Source organism: Bubalus kerabau, chromosome 6, assembly GCF_029407905.1.
Source record: "Bubalus kerabau isolate K-KA32 ecotype Philippines breed swamp buffalo chromosome 6, PCC_UOA_SB_1v2, whole genome shotgun sequence".
NCBI lineage: Eukaryota > Metazoa > Chordata > Mammalia > Artiodactyla > Bovidae > Bubalus > Bubalus kerabau.
This window is the reverse complement of record NC_073629.1, coordinates 115,224,703-115,242,470: the sequence shown is the minus strand read 5'-3', so window position 1 is coordinate 115,242,470 and position 17,768 is coordinate 115,224,703. Positions and strand designations below refer to the sequence as shown.

The following is a 17,768-nucleotide window of genomic DNA, read 5'->3' as shown; positions in this document are numbered from 1 at the left end:
TGTCTCGCCTGCCTTCCTTCCCAGCTGCAGCATTCTTTTAGGATCAGCGTCATCATCTTTCAACGTTCCGCTCTCTGCCCCACATTTCAACATCCCCAGCCCAAACCCCATAACTTAAGTTCCCAGTTTCCCGCTTCAACTGTGAGTAGCTGGGTTATAAGGAAAACAGTGCCCAGTACCTGACTACGAAAAATAAATGGCTCGATTATTTATAGCAACACCCAATAGGTCCGCTGCTCTTATTAATAAAGCCTCCTGACTTCCCTGGTGGCTCAGATGGTTAAGTGTCTGTCTACAATGCGGGAGACCCAGGTCCAATCCCTGGGTTGGGAAGATCCCCTGGAGAAAGAAATGGCAATCCACTCCAATACTATTGCCTGGAAAACCCCATGGACAGAGGAGCCTGGTAGGTTACAGTCCATGGGGTCGCAAAGAGTCGGACACGACTGAGCGACTCCACTTTCTTTCACTTTCCTGATTCCTTGGGGCTTCACTTCAGGAGATGTAACAGACGTGGGTTCAGTCCTTGGGTCAGGAAGATCCCCTGGAGAAGGGCAAGGCAACCCACTCCAGTATTCTTGCTTGGAGAATCCCATGGACAGAGGAGCCTGGCAGGCTACAGTCCATAGGGTTGCAAAGAGTCAGACACAAATGAAGCGACTTAGCACACACGCATGATTCCTTGGCTAGTCTTTTTTTCAGAAGAAAATTTAAAGCGATACTCAGGGCCACAAGAATAAAGGACAGACAGGAAGAGGAAGAAGTTGAGGACTAACGGAAGAGAAAAGGCAGAAACGCACACGTATGTTTACTATCGGGGTGAAGTGTCATGATTTTATCTGGGAGAGAGCAGTTTAGCTCAAGAAATATTTATTTAGCACTGACTTTGTGCCAGGGACTAACGATATAAAGGTACAGAGAAAGCTTTTGCTGTTGAGCTGTCTGTAGGCAGCACAGTGGATCATTTCAACAGAATTCACCGGCAGAGTCAGCTGATGATGGTGGTCATGATGATGATGACGAAATGTAAGATGCCAGGAACCTCACAGGAGACACACCATGATAGCTAGTGAGGGCAAGATGAACTCTAGGGGAAAAATGACCCACCAGCATCCTCTTTAGTGTCTAAGAATAGACTTCACCACCAGCCCAGTTTTATGGAGCTGTTAGGAAAACCCAGACTCAGTGATTAAACCCTGGGTCCACCTCTAAACCTTCCCTGGTGGCTCAGATGGTAAAGTGTATGCCTACAATGCAGGAGACCCAGTTTCGATTCCTGGGTCGGGAAGATCCCCTGGAGAAGGAAATGGCAACCCACTCCAGTATTCTTGCCTGGAAAATCCCATGGACGGAGGAGCTTGGTTGGCTACTGTCCATGGGGTCGCAGAGTTGGACACGACTGAGCGAATTTACTATCACTATCTATCCACCTCTAAACCAGGGGTGGGCAAACTGTGGCCCCTGGGTTTGTCAGCTGTTTTGTGATCCAGGTGGTGGTTTTCGTCAAGTTTTGTTGGAACACAGCTATGCCTACTTGTTTACTCTCTTCTATGACTGCTTTCTCGGCGCAATCGCAGAGCCGAACAGCTGTGACAGAGGCCATGTGGCCTGCAAGGATTCGAGTACTTACCCTGTGGCCTCCTGCAGAGAAGGCATGCTGACCCCTGTCCCAGACCACCCTTCCCTTCCCCAGTGGCTCTCAGGACCTCATTGGCTCACCACACTCTCCTTCCCCCGGTTCTGTGTTCCACCAGGCTCTTGTCTTAATGTCACCAAAACTCACGCAAAGACAAAGAATATTCTTCATTAAGAAGCTGTTTCATTACTGAGGGGAAAATTCAAAACAACCTCCCCACACATCAAAACCAAACCAAACACGAGGCTGTCGTTCCAGGGCTGAATTTATAACCTGACGAAGTGTAGGCAGCTCAGATTCAGTTATCTGAATGTGAAACCTGGCAGCCTGTAAGCAGGAGAGTCTCTGGGTCTTGAGCGCTCGTATGCTGCGTTTTCTCCCTAAGCCAGTGCCTGTTCCCGGGAGCTCACCTTTGACATCATTAAAGCTCGATTCTGAAAACCCTTCACTGAGGTCAATCAGGGTCCCCTCGGACTTGCACCGCGGGAGGGCGCTGGAGTTGGCAGCCCGGATGCGCTGAGCCGCCATCCTGAAATGCTTTTCCCCCGGCCGGATGGGCTAAGGTTTCATATTTCTCCCTCCGGTTATTCCAGCGAGCGCGGAAGCTGCTGTCTCAGGCGACCATGCTGCACGACGGCATCAGCTAGGCAATGTGCTTCTTCCTGTGAGGGGTGGAAGAAAAAGAGAAATTTCCTTGGAGCAAGTGAAAAGACACGGGTTAAAGAGAAAATCAATGGCAAGAGGGAATCCTCGCTCTTCCAGAGGCCGTGCCATTTTTCCTGGCCCAAGAGAACATAGCAGGGCTCAGGCTCCAGCTTCTATGCCCCTCTTATGCCTGTCTCATGGGTCTCTGGGTGCACACAGTCCCAGCAGTGTTCCCTGGCCTGCTGTGTGCACCCCCTCTTGCTGGGGGGCCACAATGAGGTTTGTGAAATCTGCTCGAGCACCTGGCCAGCCCATTCATTATAGCCAAAGAGGAGGACAAAACAGCATCTGTCCCGCTGCTAGTTCCAGGGCTCGGAGAAGGGGGACTAGAGCTCAGTGTGTACAGAAAGTGGCTGGTCCCCTTGACTCCAGCCCGGGGCGGGCTGTGCTTTGCATCTCTGCAGTGGGTGTGAAGGGCCTGCTCCCTGCCCACACACTCCCCTAGATCCTCCCTGGACCCCCAAATAAACAAAACACAACACACACGTGACCACCTGTGCATGCAAGGTGTTCTTATGTGACTTCTGCAGACGGAATGCGGTACATTCACTGAGTCACCGTGCTGATAGCACACCGGGAGAGGAAGATTTTGTGGGAAAGAACACAGCTTCCCTTCTGAAGCCTCGGTTTTCCTGGGAAGGGGCACCCAGGTGTGTGTATGTGTGTGTGTATGGCAGGGGAGGGGGTAGTGGTTGGAGATGAACAAGGTAACTGGCTGTGAGCAGACCCCTCACCAGGGCCAACGGACAGGAAAGGACCATCCAGGAGTCAATTTCAGAGCAGGGAAGGTCACACGCTCTCCCAGAGCAGACCTGGGCCGACGTTGCTCCAGCTGGCCACAGGTGACCACAGCACTCAGCTCAGCGGGCAACTGAGGGCAAGTGAATTTCACCCAGTAGAGCCGGGTTCATGAACCCTGGCCGCAGGGCCCCTGTTCCTGGATTGTTCCATCCACAGACAGCGGGAGATGCATCATTTTAATGCAGGAGGGTTGGCCTTTACTCATGAGCGAGACCTGGAGCCCCAGCACCGCCCTGTGCAGGGATGCTGCAGTGGGCAGGACGGAGCCCGGCCCCAGGCTCTGTGTGCAGCAGGCAGACCCAGATTGCATGCGTGCTGTCTGCTGGGGAGGAGCCCGTGTTGAGCACCTTACATGAGGTTCGCTTTCATGTTGGTAACGTCGGACAGTGAGAGCACTGTCCTGATTTGTCTGAAGGAGAGAAAGATAATAACACCGGGAAGGTGCTGAGAACGAGGGGCCGGACCCCATGACTCCTGGACCCCCCCCTCCCCCGCCTCGGCCTCCATAGCCCCCATCAGCAGCCCTAGCCCTGGCTCTGAGTGACCCGCGGGCAGTGGCTCGAGGGCAGAGTCTGGGCCGGCTCAAAGGATGCCACATTCCTGCACCTGAGCACCCTGGGCAGAAGGCTGGCTGTGGGCTGAATGCATCTCCTTGTCAGAGCTCTGACACCCTGCACGGATATCTGGAGATGAGGAAGGGGTGGGGTGAGGTTAGATGAAGCGGGTGGAATCAGTGCCCTTACAGAAGGAGACCCCAGAGAGCTTGCCTCTCTCTCTGCTGCCTGCCAGGTGAGGTGAGGACACAGAGGGAAGAGAGCCAGGAATGGGGCCCTCAACCCAAGATCCGGGGGCGGGGCACATGTGTGCACAAGGGGCAGGTCAGGAGTGGCCGGCTCCCTTGGAGGACACTTTCCCTAAAAGCAGGCCCAACCTGAGCCCAGACTGTGGTCCCTCCCACCCGTCTCCCATCCTGGAGTCCTGCAGCCCATCTGGAGTTGCCCCATCACACACACACACACACACACACACACCAGCACTCACAGGCATGCCAGATATTTGAAGGATGATGGGGTGAAGCACCTGGATGGTTTCCCCGATCGAGTGGCTCCCACATGACTTCCATTCCTTCCCTGTGAGGTTACGACTGACCACGTGCTCAGAGCCCCCCCTACCCCACGCCCGGGTTCCTCTCTGCAGAGAACTGAGCTGGGCCTCCAGGAGAGGACAGTGGCAGGGACCTCGACTGGAAGCAGGAGGGCCTGAAGCCAGTCCAGGGATTCCCTGCCCCCAACCCAAAGCCCACCCTCCAGGTGGGGACACAGCCCCACTTCCCCATCAGCCACGGCGGCCACATGACTGTGCAGAGGCCGTTGGAGCCGGACCAGATGACTGGTGACCAGGCCAGAGGCTCTGGCCCGACCAGGCAGCCTAGGGCCCTGAGAAGAGAGGATGTGAAAACATTTCGGATCCAAAAGTCGAAGCCTCATTTCCTGGAGGGAATCAACGCGGAGGATGAAATGGGATTTGTGGGTGGGCGGATTGGTGCAGGGAGAACTCTGTGATGGTTCTGCGCCCATAACCTGCGTTTGACAGGTGGGCTTTTTTCAAACTAAGGACAATTTCTACCTGGGATTCCTGGCCTCTTGGGGAGGCAGCAACAGGGAAAGGAGGTGGGGGTTGGTTAAAGCCAGGAGATGCCATCAGCTGTGGAACCTGCCAGCCCTCCCCTCCAGGCCAGGTTGCTCCCAGGACTCACCAGCACCAGGGACGGTGCTCGGGGTCATGCTCATAGTCAGAGGCACTTCCTGCCCCACGCCCCCCAGTCCAACTCCCCCCCGACCCACAGGCTCCCGGTCAGGACCCAGGAACCCCAGAAGCGGTGTGCTCCCGGAAACAGGATCCCTGGGGCTCCCCAGGGCAGTTCACCCTGACCAAGCTTCGAGAGATCGAGATGCAAGAAGAGCTGCCCCTACTCCCTGCCTCCCCTTTCCTCCCTTCTGAAGCATCACTGAGCTGCTGCTCACATCTGGGGAAGCATCTAGTGGAGGGAATAAATAAAAGTGAGGATGGGCTCAGTCATGAGGTCTTACTGCTCCCGAGGACCCCAGGGCCTGCGGGACCGGTGAGGGTCCCCAGAGGCGGGCTGGCCGCCCAGAGCAGGGAAAGGGGCCCAGGGTTATAAAGTGCGAGGAATCAGTGCCAGGCAGAGCAGGGCCTGTGAGTCTGGGGGGCACGGTGGTTGAGCACCGCAGGAGAGGCGGGGCAGGGGCCAGTCTCGGCCCTGGACGCCACGGGAAAGCCACCGAAGCTTTCTGATCCAGAAAGATGACTTTGGCTGCTGATGACACCGCTGGAAGCACCAATGCTGTTTTGTCTTTCAAGACTACTGACACAGTTTAGGAGAAGCCAGCGACAGACCAAGTGGACTTTGGCAACGGAGAGGGGATATCAGGCAAGCCCCACCCCCTCAGAACTCTGCACAGACGCCCATGTCCTCGACAGAGGAGCTGGATGAAGTCTGGATGGGCTTTTACGCAGGGCTGGGAGACTGGTGGCCAAAGTCAGCTGAGGCCCAAATAGGACACAGACGGCTTCATGGGAGCAGCCAAGAAAAGCAGAGATTTAAGAGCGATCGGATTCCCGCCGCCCCTGCCGCTGCCAAGAAGGCAGTTGATGGGGAACCAGGGCCTCAGGGTGGGCAGGAGAACAAACCACAGAACACCGCTGGGAGCTGGGGAGACTGATTCCCGTTTCTGTTGTGTTATCGATGGCAGATACAACCGTGACCCTGAGCCAGTGCAGGCAGAAAGCGTGCCGGCAGTTACAGCAAGAGATCTGTGGTCCTCGTAAAGCACAGACACCCCTCTCTGAGGCTGCCGTGCAAGGAACCTGGAAGCCACCAGCTGTGGTCCTGACATCGCCGCCACTTACCAGCCGGAGCTGAGGACTGAGGTCTGATTCCCCAACAACCAGGAGCCTCGTTCGCAGGAGCATGAACGCGGTCATTCACACCCTTCCTTGGGACCGGGGCCCTTTGGTCCGTGGTGCTCAATGCCCCGTGGAAAGCCTGGAACGGCTACTTTCCCCAGGGCAGGCCTGACATCCACCCCAGACACCAGCCTTCCCCTTGGGGATGTTACTTCACAGCAGAGAAAGAGCCGGGCTGGGCCACGCCTGTTGGGTGTGCTCCTCCCGGCACCTCCCGATCTGACACCGCCAGGGTGAGGGTTCATGGTGAAGCTCTGTAACTCCTCCTCCAGAGATGCCTGGAGGGACCCCCACCCCCACCCCCACCGCCCCACCGGGAGGGCTCCAGGAGGTGCGGCTGCAAAAAACGCTCCCTGCTTCCCGGCTGGCTAACACTAGAGCTCACTTTATTGCTCCTGGCTGTCAGACCCCCGATTACCGCCCTGGTCCAATCCATGAAAATGAAATGAAATGGAAATGAGCTCGGTTGTGTCCCATTCTTTGCGACCCCATGGACTGTAGCCTGTCAGGCTCCTCTGTCAGTGGGATTCTCCAGGCAAGAATACTGGAGTGGGTTGCCATGCCCTTTCTCCAGAGGATCTTCCCGATCCAGGAATTGGACCCAGCTCTCCTGCATTATGAGGGGATTCTTGACCCTCTGAGCCACCAGGGAAGCCCATGCCCTTAATGTTCTCAAAGGTCCCTCCAGCTCAAACCGCCCCACCCGCACCCCACTGGGTGTGGTTTGCTGCTTTTAAACCATTGAAGGTGGACTCCCCGCCCTGGTACTCAGAGCCCCACCACCGTGCAGCTCCCCTGGGCATCTGGGTTTACTCACCTCCACCCCGCATGAACCGGGGACCACTCCTCCGTCCACCCTGCATGTCCATTGCATCTTCTGCTCCTGGAGCCTGCTCGCTGCCCTCCCCTGCGTCTCCGGGAAACTTCTCTCTCCCCACCCTCCTAGGGCTCCACCCTCCTCCCCACGGCCCTGCGAGCTCCAGATGACTCAGGGGCTGGCCTCAGCCCTGCAACCAGCAGAGGAGTTCTGCTCCTCTCTCCTGGAGGAGCCTTTGATTCAAGTGGCCCAAGGTCAAGAGCCACACCCCATGAATTAGTCCTTGCTTTATTCAAATAATAATAATAATAATAATAATGTGGGGGTAAATGACCTGATGCTCTGATCTGCTTGGCAGTGAGTTCACCAAGGTTCATCAACACTGTATTTTACCATCTGTTATACTATTCCTAGGACATCCCTGGTGGCTTAGCTGGTAAAGAATCCATCTGCAATGTGGGAGACCTGGGTTTAATCCCTGGGTTGGGAAGATCCCCTGGAGAAGGGATAGGCTACCCACTCCAGTATTATTGGGCTTCCCTTGTGGCTCAGCTGGTGAAGAATCCACCTGCAATGTGGGAGACCTGGGTTTGATCCCTGGGTTGGGAAGATCCCCTGGAGAAGGGAATGGCTGCCCACTTCAATATTCTGGCCTGGAGAATTCCATGGACTATATAGTGCATGGGGTCACAAAGAGTTGGACATGACTGAGCGATTTTCACTTTTCATACTATTACTATATATTACTATACATTATGCTTTCTCTACTTTTTTTTTTTACCATTTCTCTATTTTATTATTTTTTATCATTATTACTTTCCTTATGTATTCATTTTACTATTATCTTATTTATGCATGTGTTTGAAAATGTCCCAAATGAAACATTTTATAAAATTAGGGAAGTATTATTAGGAAACCTCCATCATTCGCCTCTCCAGGAGGGATGTGTCAGGAATGAAGTTATGAATATATGTGTGTATGTGTCTCTTTGAAAGAGAAAACCTCTAAGGAGCGCTAAATACAAATGCCCAGGTGGTCTCACAGCACAGCTGGACATGGCAGGGCTCCCGCTCGGTTGACAAATGACCAAAACTCCAGACGTGGTCACCGGGGGCTCCCCTCAGGACTAGCGGGCATCCTGTACCTCCCAGTCCAAACCCAACTCCGGGTTTGCCCCAAACCTCCTCCCCAAAATCGCTACCTTTAGTCAACAGGAGAAGGGCTCACTCAACCAGCCCCAAAGCCCCCTGTCCCTCCCCCGGCTCTCCATGGTGGGTGTGCACGGCGTGTGTGCGTGTGTGCCCGCACCCCACCCCAGCCCCGGCAGCTCCGGCTGAGCTCCCCTCAGCACCTCTGGCCACCATCCCCCTTCAACTCAATACAGTGGTTGGCTCCTTTCCATCAGGTCTAACACGTCCAGCTCTGCCCTCCCGTAATCCACCCCTCCGTCAGCAGTCAGGACTTCCTTCAAAACAGTTAGTCGGGCCTCTGCTCAAAACCCTCCAAAGCTTCTCAGGCCTTCCTTCATGCTTGCAGTGCCCTCGTGGGCCCCGCTGGCTTTCTGGTCCTTTTCCTGTTCTCTCCCTCCCACCCCAGGGCCTGTGCACATGCTGTTCCCGCATCCTGGGAAGCCCCTGCCAAGTATTTGCCAGGCTGGACCCCTCACTGCAGTCAGGGGTCTGCGACACCCCACTCTCTACTTTCCTTATCAACACCAGATAAAGCCCATGCTCTTCCGTTTCCAGCCTGATTTCTCTAAGAGAACGTAAGCTCTCTGAGGCCTCTTGGGTTGTGATAAGCCAGTATAGAGCAAGCTCTCAAATATAAATGAGTGAATGAATTCTATTTAAATAAAGAATACAGTGTTGGAGCTCTCTGGCAGGTAAAGAACCTGCCTGCCAATGCAGGAGAAGCAGGTTTGATCCCTGGGTTGTGAAGATCCCCTGGAAGGGGAAATGGCAACCCACTCCAGTACTCTTGCCTGGAGGATTCCATGGACGGAGGAGCCTTTCGGGCTATGATCCACGGGGTCGCAAAGAGTCGGACAGGACTGAGCAAATAAGCACACAACCTGGGCTAGTACCCTGTAAAAGCCCCATCCCCAACAAGGGTTACGTGTCTCCCCGCATGTATGTGAAAGTCATAGTCGCTCTGTGTCCAACTCTTTGTGACCGCAGGGACTGTAGCCCACCAGGCTCCTCTGTCCATGGGATTCTCCAGGCAAGAATACTGGAGTGGGTTGCCATTCCCTTCTCCACGGGATCTTCCTGATCCAGGGATCACCCCCACATGGCAGAAGTCAGGTCTCAGAGTCAGGAGGGAGCATTAAAGCTTACTAATGTCTGACTCACAATTAATGAGGTTTTCTTTTCTTTAGTATACAGGCCAATTCATTCAGAGAGAAAAGAGCCCGCTGCCAGCTCCCTGCCTGGTAACTAACTAGGGGGCTGGCCTCTGGATGGCCGACACCTTCGTACAAGAACACAACTATTTACAGATGCTGGTGGCACAGTCAGGAACCCACACACAGCTGCTCGGCTACCCCAGGGGACTCGTCACTCCCAGGATCCTGGAATCCCAGAATTCTACTGTGGGGGCCTATGTGCCAACATTCTGCCCGATGAACAATTAAAAAGCGAAACAAACTGGGCTTCCCTGGTGGCTCCATGGTAAAGACTTCGCCTGCCAACGCAGGAGACACAGGTTTGATTCCTGATCAAGAAAGATCCCCTAAGCGGTGGAGCAACTAAGCCCAGAACGACAGAGCCCGGGCTCTAGAGCCCGGGAACTGCAACTGCTGAGCCCACGTGCCTTGTCTACTGAAGTCCCCAAGGCCTAGAGCCTGTGCTCTGCAACAAGAAAAGCCACAGTGAGAAATCTGGGCACTGCAACCAGAGAAAAGCCCGTGCAGCAACAAAGACCCAGCACAGCCAAAAAATAAATCAATAAAATAAAAGTATACAGAAACGCAACAAAAAACAAAGCAGGAAAAAGGACAGAAGCATCTGTGGGGCGGAGACGCCCTACAGCCGGGACCCCAGTGTGTGCACCAGCCAAGCCCGGGCCCTCCAGGTGACCCGCCCCAGGACGGCACAGGAGGCAGGCGCCGGGCCTGGACTGCTGCTGCGGGAGGCCCCGGGCGCCAAGACGGCCCTCGGCCTCCCCTGGGCGGATTCCGGTCATGCCTGGTTTTTAAGATGACTCACTCTCCACGTCGGATTTTAATTTCTGGAGTGGGAGTATCATGTGGATTTCATCAGATTTCCTCCGGCTGAAAGAGAAAGCACGAGTTTCAACCGGCTCCAGGGTGCCTCGGTCAGCAGGCTCTGTGGACACACACTTCATCCCGTCTGCCACCGCCCCCCCACCCCCTGACTCTCTGCCCAAGAAAGAGCGTGATCCCGAGGACTAAAGTCAACCAGAGCTACGCTCCCTCCCTCCCCCAGGAGATCTGCTTCACTTCCAGCGAGCAGCCAGAAGAAACCCAAAGCACGGGGCTCCTGAGCCTCTGCGACCAGAGAGGCCCACACGCCCATCCAAGGCTGCGGGGAGGAACCTGGCTTTATGGACACCTCCCCGGGATCGAGGAGGAGCCCTGAGGAAGGCGGGCTGGGAGTGACCCAGCGGGCGAGTGTGAGCCCGTCTGCATGCCTGGAAACGTCTACAACAACCTCAACACCCTCTTCCATCCAACGCCAAGAGCCAGAGAGGGAGACGCATCCCCCAGCCTAAACAGCACCCTATCTCCCTCTGCCTTCTGACCTCCTGACCCTGACCTTGACCGGTCTGGGCAACTGGCCCAAGTGAAAAGGCAGCGCGTGACTTGTGCCCCTTTCCGGGTTCTGCTCTCTTGGCTGGGAACGCATGGGCTCCAGTTAGGAGAGCTCCGTCCTGCACAGGGAAATCTGAGCCTTCCCGCCACCTTCAGAACCTTTCTGAGTCCTGGATCCACCTGGAGCAGAGATGAAGGACCATGATGCTGCCCTCTGGTGTGGTCTGGAGAAGGGCCGCCTCCTTTCGGGGTAAAGCCCACGGTCCCATCAGAGAATCGGGACCATGGGGAACCCAGCTGCTTTTTCCAGTGTCTGTCTGCGATGTATTTTGCTTTGGTTCAACGAGGACCTTAACATAGGAGATAAGCGTTGGGAGGTATCAGAGCACCCCACAGCCGGCTGTCTGTGCGGAGTAATGAGGTTCGTGGGCAGAATCATCCATTCTGGCCTGGGCACCTCCCGAGCAGGGGACCACATCTCCTGGGTGAACAGCTGCTGAGAGCTGCATCTGCTTCCAGGAACAGGCTCTGCGTACACTGGGCTGGCAATGTGTCCATGTTCAAGGCCTAACTCTGTTCACCCAAAGCTGGTGATCAAGTTCAACCCCCCATGGTCTCTACGTGGTGCAGAGGAGGGACCCTGCCATTGTGGGCACCACTTCTCAATTGCTGCTTTTATGGTGCCAAGTGTGATGGCTGGAAGGACCCAGCCTGAGGACCCAGCGTTTCACCTAGTGCTCAGTTGTGTCCGACTCTTTGTGACCCCAGGGACTGTAGCCCACCAGGCTCCTCTGTCCCTGGGATTTTCCAGACAAGAATACTGGAGTGGGTTGCCATTTCCTCCTCCAGGGGATCCTCCTGGCCCAGGGATCAAGCCTGTGCCTCCTGCATTTGCAGGCGGATTCTTTACCACTGAGCTATGGGGGAAGCCCCAGTGTTTTCATTGGCCAGTGACAAAATAAGAAAATCTGAGTCTGGAGAATTGCAGGGTCATGGGCGAGGGTCAGGGAGGGGAAGCGATGGCCAAGTGCCCTCCACTTCCTCTGCATGGCCTGAGCTTCTTACTCCGTGGCCTCCTGCCTCCAGCCTCCTGGATGCCCAGCTGTGGAATTTTTCTTTGGGGCGGGCTGGACCAATCCCACCATTTCCTTGAGTCAAAACAACAATCTCAATCCCTTCGGGGGCTCCTACAGTCTGTAGAAGACAATCGACACCTGGCTTGTCTTTCCAGACCCTCTATACACTAAGCCACCCTCCATGTCCGTATCACACTCACCTTTATCTGCCCTGACCTCACCAAGCACAGTGACCGATTCTCCCACTTGGCTCTAAACATCCCTTGACCACCTTGAAATCTCAAGCTTCCATCTCTCTTTCCACCCCATGGACTTAAAAGACCCATGAGGGCCCCCAATTTCTGCTCTGTTAAAACCTACCCATCTGAGAAGACCCTCATCATATGGTGCTTTTGAAGACAGAATTCCACCTTTTCTCTGAGCTCTCTTGGGCTTTATCCATCACCTTGTCTGGGCACTTACTGCTTTCACTCTGGGCATCAGAGCTGCGATCCCGCACACGATTTCATAGTTTCCAGACAGCTACCCTCGTGTCCTCAGAAGCCAATTGGATACCTGGCTCCTCTGTAATCGTCCAGCACCAAGCACATGGGCCTGGCCCCAGCTGGGGTTTGGTCCATCTGCTGAACAGACAAATGTTTCATTCAAACATTCGTTCAGCATCACAGTGCATTGGGGGACCAGCAAAGACACAAGCAGATGGAGATGCAGTCTCTTCCCTTGACTGCTCATCACTTAGCTGGTGTGACAATGTGCATGAAACTGACACCAAGGGGAGGGGAGGGCTGAGGTCTGCCCCACGCCTTCTGAGCCTGCATGGGACGAGAAGCCTGCATGCCTTGGGTTGCCCAGCACACTGTGTGTGCCACACGGACACCCTCTACCTTCCCGCCCTCCTGCGCCATCAGCCCACTGCTGATGACAGCAGGGAGTTCAAAGATGGCCCGACCTGTGCATGTCGAGTGCTCCCCAGGCATGGGGTTTAGCCGGTCTGCTGGGGTGGGGTTGCCCCCACCGAGTCACACGGGAAGAGCCGCGGCAGACAGGCTGGGAAATAAAATCTTGTGATCAGCCCAGACTAGAAAAACTTCCCCACTCTGGTCCCCAGCCAGCGACAAGAAAGAAAAGGCATGATTATCTCTGAAGATGTTATAACAGAGATGAGAAGAGAGGCCCATTCACTTGATGGGCAGGAGGGAGGGAGACTCAGATTCTTGACTCTCATCTGACACAGTCAATCAAACCGCAAAACATCAGCACTGGGAGGACTTGTGGTTTCCAAGCATTAGTCTCTGATTTACTGTTTTCCTTTAAAAAAAAATCAAATTATTTAACACTTCTCTTTAAACCAACCTACTTTCTAACAACGTAAGCTCATTCAAAAGAGTTATTTTAAAGGCAGCTTTCTATAGCTTTAAAAAGGAAGTTACTAGTTTTTTTTTCCTTTAAAAAAAAAAAACTCTTCCTTAGACTGATAAATCTTTTCTAGTATATATTAACTTAAAACATTTTTTAAAAGTTCATCTTAGCTACCACTTTGGGAGACACAAGAGTAGCTGGTGGTACTCATTTACAGATGAGGAAACTGAGGCTTATTTGGTTTTGATTGAAAGAGGTTTTCCCTGGGGTTCATTTCTGAGACTCATGGAAATACCAAATTCAGACAAGCTTGCTTGCCTAGGAAGGCATCATCTAAGGCTTCATGCTACTCCTGAATCTATGGATGATTCTCATTAATGACAGACACGTGCCACGTCTGAGGTTCAAGTTCAAGTGAAGACAGGGCAGGACTGCAGAAACCAAAGGGATGGGGGAGGGAGGAGGGTGATGCGCAGGCAGAGAACAGAGCCACACCCACCAGGAGGCACCGCTGAAAACAATCAGCAAATACAGTGCGTGGCACTAACCCCACAGAGCCTGCCCCTGAGCCTGGGAAGCGAGCGCTGCTCGAGGACTGACTCCTGAGGACAGGGAGCTTACTGCTGCCCCTCAGCCAGGCCCTCCCCAGCATCGAAGGGAACTGTGTCAGTTTCATTCACCCGTTTATCAAAGATCCAGCATCTGGCATAGTAAGCAACAGATGAAACTCAAGGAATAAATGATTTTTTTTTACAGAAAACCTACCGTGTCCATGGCTAATTGAGATATCCTGGGCAATAAACCAATCACCAATCTCGACACTTCATCAGTATTTTTATTAAGGGAAGGAGAGGACAGGACTCTTATTCCTGCTCCCATTCCACTGCCCCTCAGCCTCTCTGTCCTTAGGAGAGCAAGCTGTCGGCCAAGCGACTTCCACACAGCACTGTTCACAGTGAGACAGGAGTGCTGCTGTTGCTCAGCCGCTCGCTCCGCGTGTCTGACTCCCTGCGACCCCGTGGACTGCAGCACGCCAGGCCTTCCTGCCCATCACCACCTCCCGGAGTCCGCTCAAGTTTACATCCATTGAGTCGGTGATGCCATCCAACCATCTCATCCTCTGCCACCCCCTTCTCCTTTGGCAGGTATGGGAACAATTATTTAACATGTGGCCTGAGGGTGTTCTAACTCCAGCCTGGGTTTATGCAGCTGTTAAAATTAATTTTCTAATACTCAAAAGAATGGAAAATCCACACAATAGAACTCTTGAGAAAAATGAAACCCACAAATATTACAATAATTTGTTCTTAGAAATGTGCATTTGCTAGAAAAAGAAGAGTCAATTTCACACTGAATGCCGACGGTGATTATGTCCATGTGGTAAGCGTATGGATCATTTAGTTCTTTATTTTTCTCTAAATTTTCTACTTTTTGTAATTAAAACATACACACACATTTTATAAAATAAATTTCCATCCTCCTTCCCAAACACCATGATTCCAGCAGGTCATTTCCAGCCTTGCAAGACCGTTTTCTAAGTATGTATAACAACAGTATGCCATCTGCCAAGCTGATTACACTTTCAAACACTTGACTGAGCATCTAGAATGATGCATTCATTAATCCCCGTGGATCTAAAGCCAGCCTTCCCAATTCTAGCTCCATGAATTCCTATTCCTCCTGGCCTCATGATTCTACTAACTAGGAAACACAGGCTATCTGATTTGTGATAATGTGATTTATTTTATACACATATGGGCTTTCCTGGTGACTCAGCGGGAAGGAATCTGCCTGCCAATGCAGGAGATGCAGGTTTGATCCCTGAGTCGGGAAGATCCCCTGGAGAGGGGAATGGCAACCCACTCCAATATTCTTGCCTGGAGAATCCCATGGACAGAGGAGTCTGGTGGGCTACAGTCCATGGGGTCACAAAGAGTTGGACATGACTGAGCAACTACCACTTTCCCTTTCTCCATAAGCTCTCTGTAAAAACCCAAGGCTGGAGTTCTGAAGGCTTCAGGGCTGGTGACCACACGGAGATTTGGGGAGGGGAGGGGGTGCTAGGAGAGGAAGTGGAAGCCCTGCCCCCTTTTCCATACCTTGCTTTAGGCAGCTCTTCTGTCTGGATGTTCCTGAATTATATCCTATTTACCCTGTTAGTAAAATGTTGAGTTCCATGAGCCTCTCTAGCAAATTAATCAGACCCAAGGAGGGGATCATGGGAAACTGAAATCTACAGCCAGCTGGTCAGAAGCACACGTGACAACCTGGACCTGTGATAGGCATCTGCAGTGGGGCGGTGGCAGCAGTCTTGTGGGACCGAGCCCTCGACGTGGGGGACCTGAGCTCATCTCCAGGTAGAGAGTTGAGCGGCACTGCTAGACTCCCAGCCCAAGTCTGGGAACTGGTGGTGGGTGGGGGGAGTCCCCACAGGTACTGGAACCTTTCATTCCCAATGGAGAGTCATCACCAAAGACACTGCACAAAGGAGCTTGGGCTGCACAGCGTCCTTGGGCACAAAGGACTCACCAGGCTTGTTTCCAGGTCTGTGAAGCGGGGAACACCCTGACCTGCAGTTGCCCGCAGACTCCCCGCTTTCTGCGGCTATACACGGCAGGGTGGTGACCGTCTTTATCCCTAATCTCCAAACTTTGGATCATTTTCTTAAGATGAATTTCTAGTAGAGTACGAAGCATTGCCAAACGCTTTCCTGGAAAGCTGTAGAGAGTCACCCTCCCAACAGGAGCAGACATTCCTTCCCACCCTTGTGACGGAAGTTCAAGAAAAGCTTCGCTTATCTGACAACTGGGCGATGAAATACCAAGTTTAACTCCACATTCTTTCGAAACCATCAACCAGAAAATTTTCAAGTTGACTACATCTTGTTTGCTGCTTCACGACTATCATTATGCATCCTTTGCTTGATTAGACTGTAAAATTTCATTTGTTGTCGTCCAGTTGCATCGGAATCTCTGTGACCCCAGGGACGGTAGCCCTTCAGGCTAGTCTGTCCATGGGATTTCCCATGCAAGAATACTGGAGAGCATCGCCAGTTCCTTCTCCAGGAAATGTCCTATCAGTTACAAATATCTCCCCCACTGTTGCTCGCACACAGGAATCCATTTGCTAGCTGAATGAAGTCTCAATTATCTATCCCCGTCAATCTTTCCTTTGTGATTTCACACTGAAGCACAGAAAAGCCTTCTCCATTGAAAAACTTGATAAACATTCACATCTATTTTCCTCTATTTAAAAAAAAACGGCGTGTGGACTGACATTAATGTACAAAGAATTTATTTGGCTGCTCAGAGAGGAACTTCACCAAATTAATTAGCAAACAGCGAGGCAATTACTCGTTCATCAGTCCCTGCACAATCTGTCCTCCCCGTGATGTCACTTGGTGCTTTTTAAATGTGTAGAGATGCCAGGGTTTGAATCTGCCCGATTCTGCATCGTGAGTCTGCCTATTTTTATCACAACACCAATCCTTATGTAACTCCGGGAGTTTTACCACAGTTGGCCATCTGGGAGGACCAGCCTCCAGGACTCGTTCTATTTCAAAGCCTCCTATCACTTATTTTTACCTATTTTTGTTTTCTTCCAAATGAACTTCAGAATAATTTAGTAATATGTCTTTCCCACCTTTTCATTCCTTCAAAAAAATTAACCCCACTGGGTTTTGGTTTTCGCTGGCATGGCACTGGTGAGAACTGACACCTTTTTACTATTTTCTTTTCCTCCAGAAATATGGTGGGTCTGTTTATTTAAAAATGAGTGCCAGAACAGTGTGTGTGTGTGTGTGTGTGTGTGTGTGTATGTGTGTGTGTGTGCAGTTGCTCAGTCGTATCTGGCTGTTTCTCACCCCATGGACTGTAGCCCATCAGACTCCTCCATCCATGGGGTTCTCCAGGTAAGAACACTGGAGTGGGTTGCCATTTTCTTCTACAGGGGATCTTCCCGACCCAGGGATCAAACCCAGGTTTCCTGCATTGCAGGCAGATTCTTTACCATCTGAGCCACCAGGGAAGCCCAAGGAAGCCCAGCTGGTTTATAGCTGCTGCTGCTGCTGCTGCTGCTAGTCACTTCAGTTGTGTCAGACTCTGTTCGACCCCATAGACAGCAGCCCACCAGGCTCCCCTGTCCCTGGGATTCTCCAGGCAAGAACACAGGAGTGGGTTGCCATTTCCTTCTTCAATGCATCCTTAGCGACCCCATGGACTGCAGCCTATCAGGCTCCTCCATCCATGGGATTTTCCAGGCAAGAGTACTGGAGTGGGGTGCCATTGCCTTCTCTGCTGGTTTATAGAGGCTTTATTAAATGAGGACATATACTTTCTTTATAAATTACTGATCACTTCATAAATCCTACCTCCATTGCTATTACGACCATGGGTTGTGTGTAGTGAGGGTTTAATATCACTGCACCTTACTTCCACTACCTTGAGCTATTTAAGGCCCAGATATGGGGTTGAGTTCAGGCACTTGAGCAAGCATCTCTTAGCTAAAACCTAAAAACCACCAGGCCGGGGACAGCAGTCCTGAGCAGTCACACATGTTCACGCCTTTCTCCTACCCTCACATTATGAACTGAACTGTGTCCCCTGCCGACAATGC

At 52.6% G+C, this 17,768-nt stretch overlaps 1 protein-coding gene across 4 annotated transcripts in view; it reads right to left on the bottom strand.

The window, feature by feature from the left end:
* The window catches only part of SH3BP4 (SH3 domain binding protein 4), a 99,972-nt gene that overhangs the window by 19,358 nt on the left and 62,846 nt on the right, over nucleotides 1-17,768 (bottom strand). For all 4 annotated transcript variants that reach the window (XR_008716105.1, XM_055586522.1, XM_055586523.1 and 1 more), the window contains one exon: nucleotides 2,047-2,298. Coding sequence is in view for 3 of the 4 variants with exons in the window: in XM_055586522.1 (XP_055442497.1) it covers nucleotides 2,047-2,164 (118 nt within the window). In the remaining variant the exon portion in view is untranslated. The remainder of the gene's footprint in view (nucleotides 1-2,046; nucleotides 2,299-17,768) is intronic.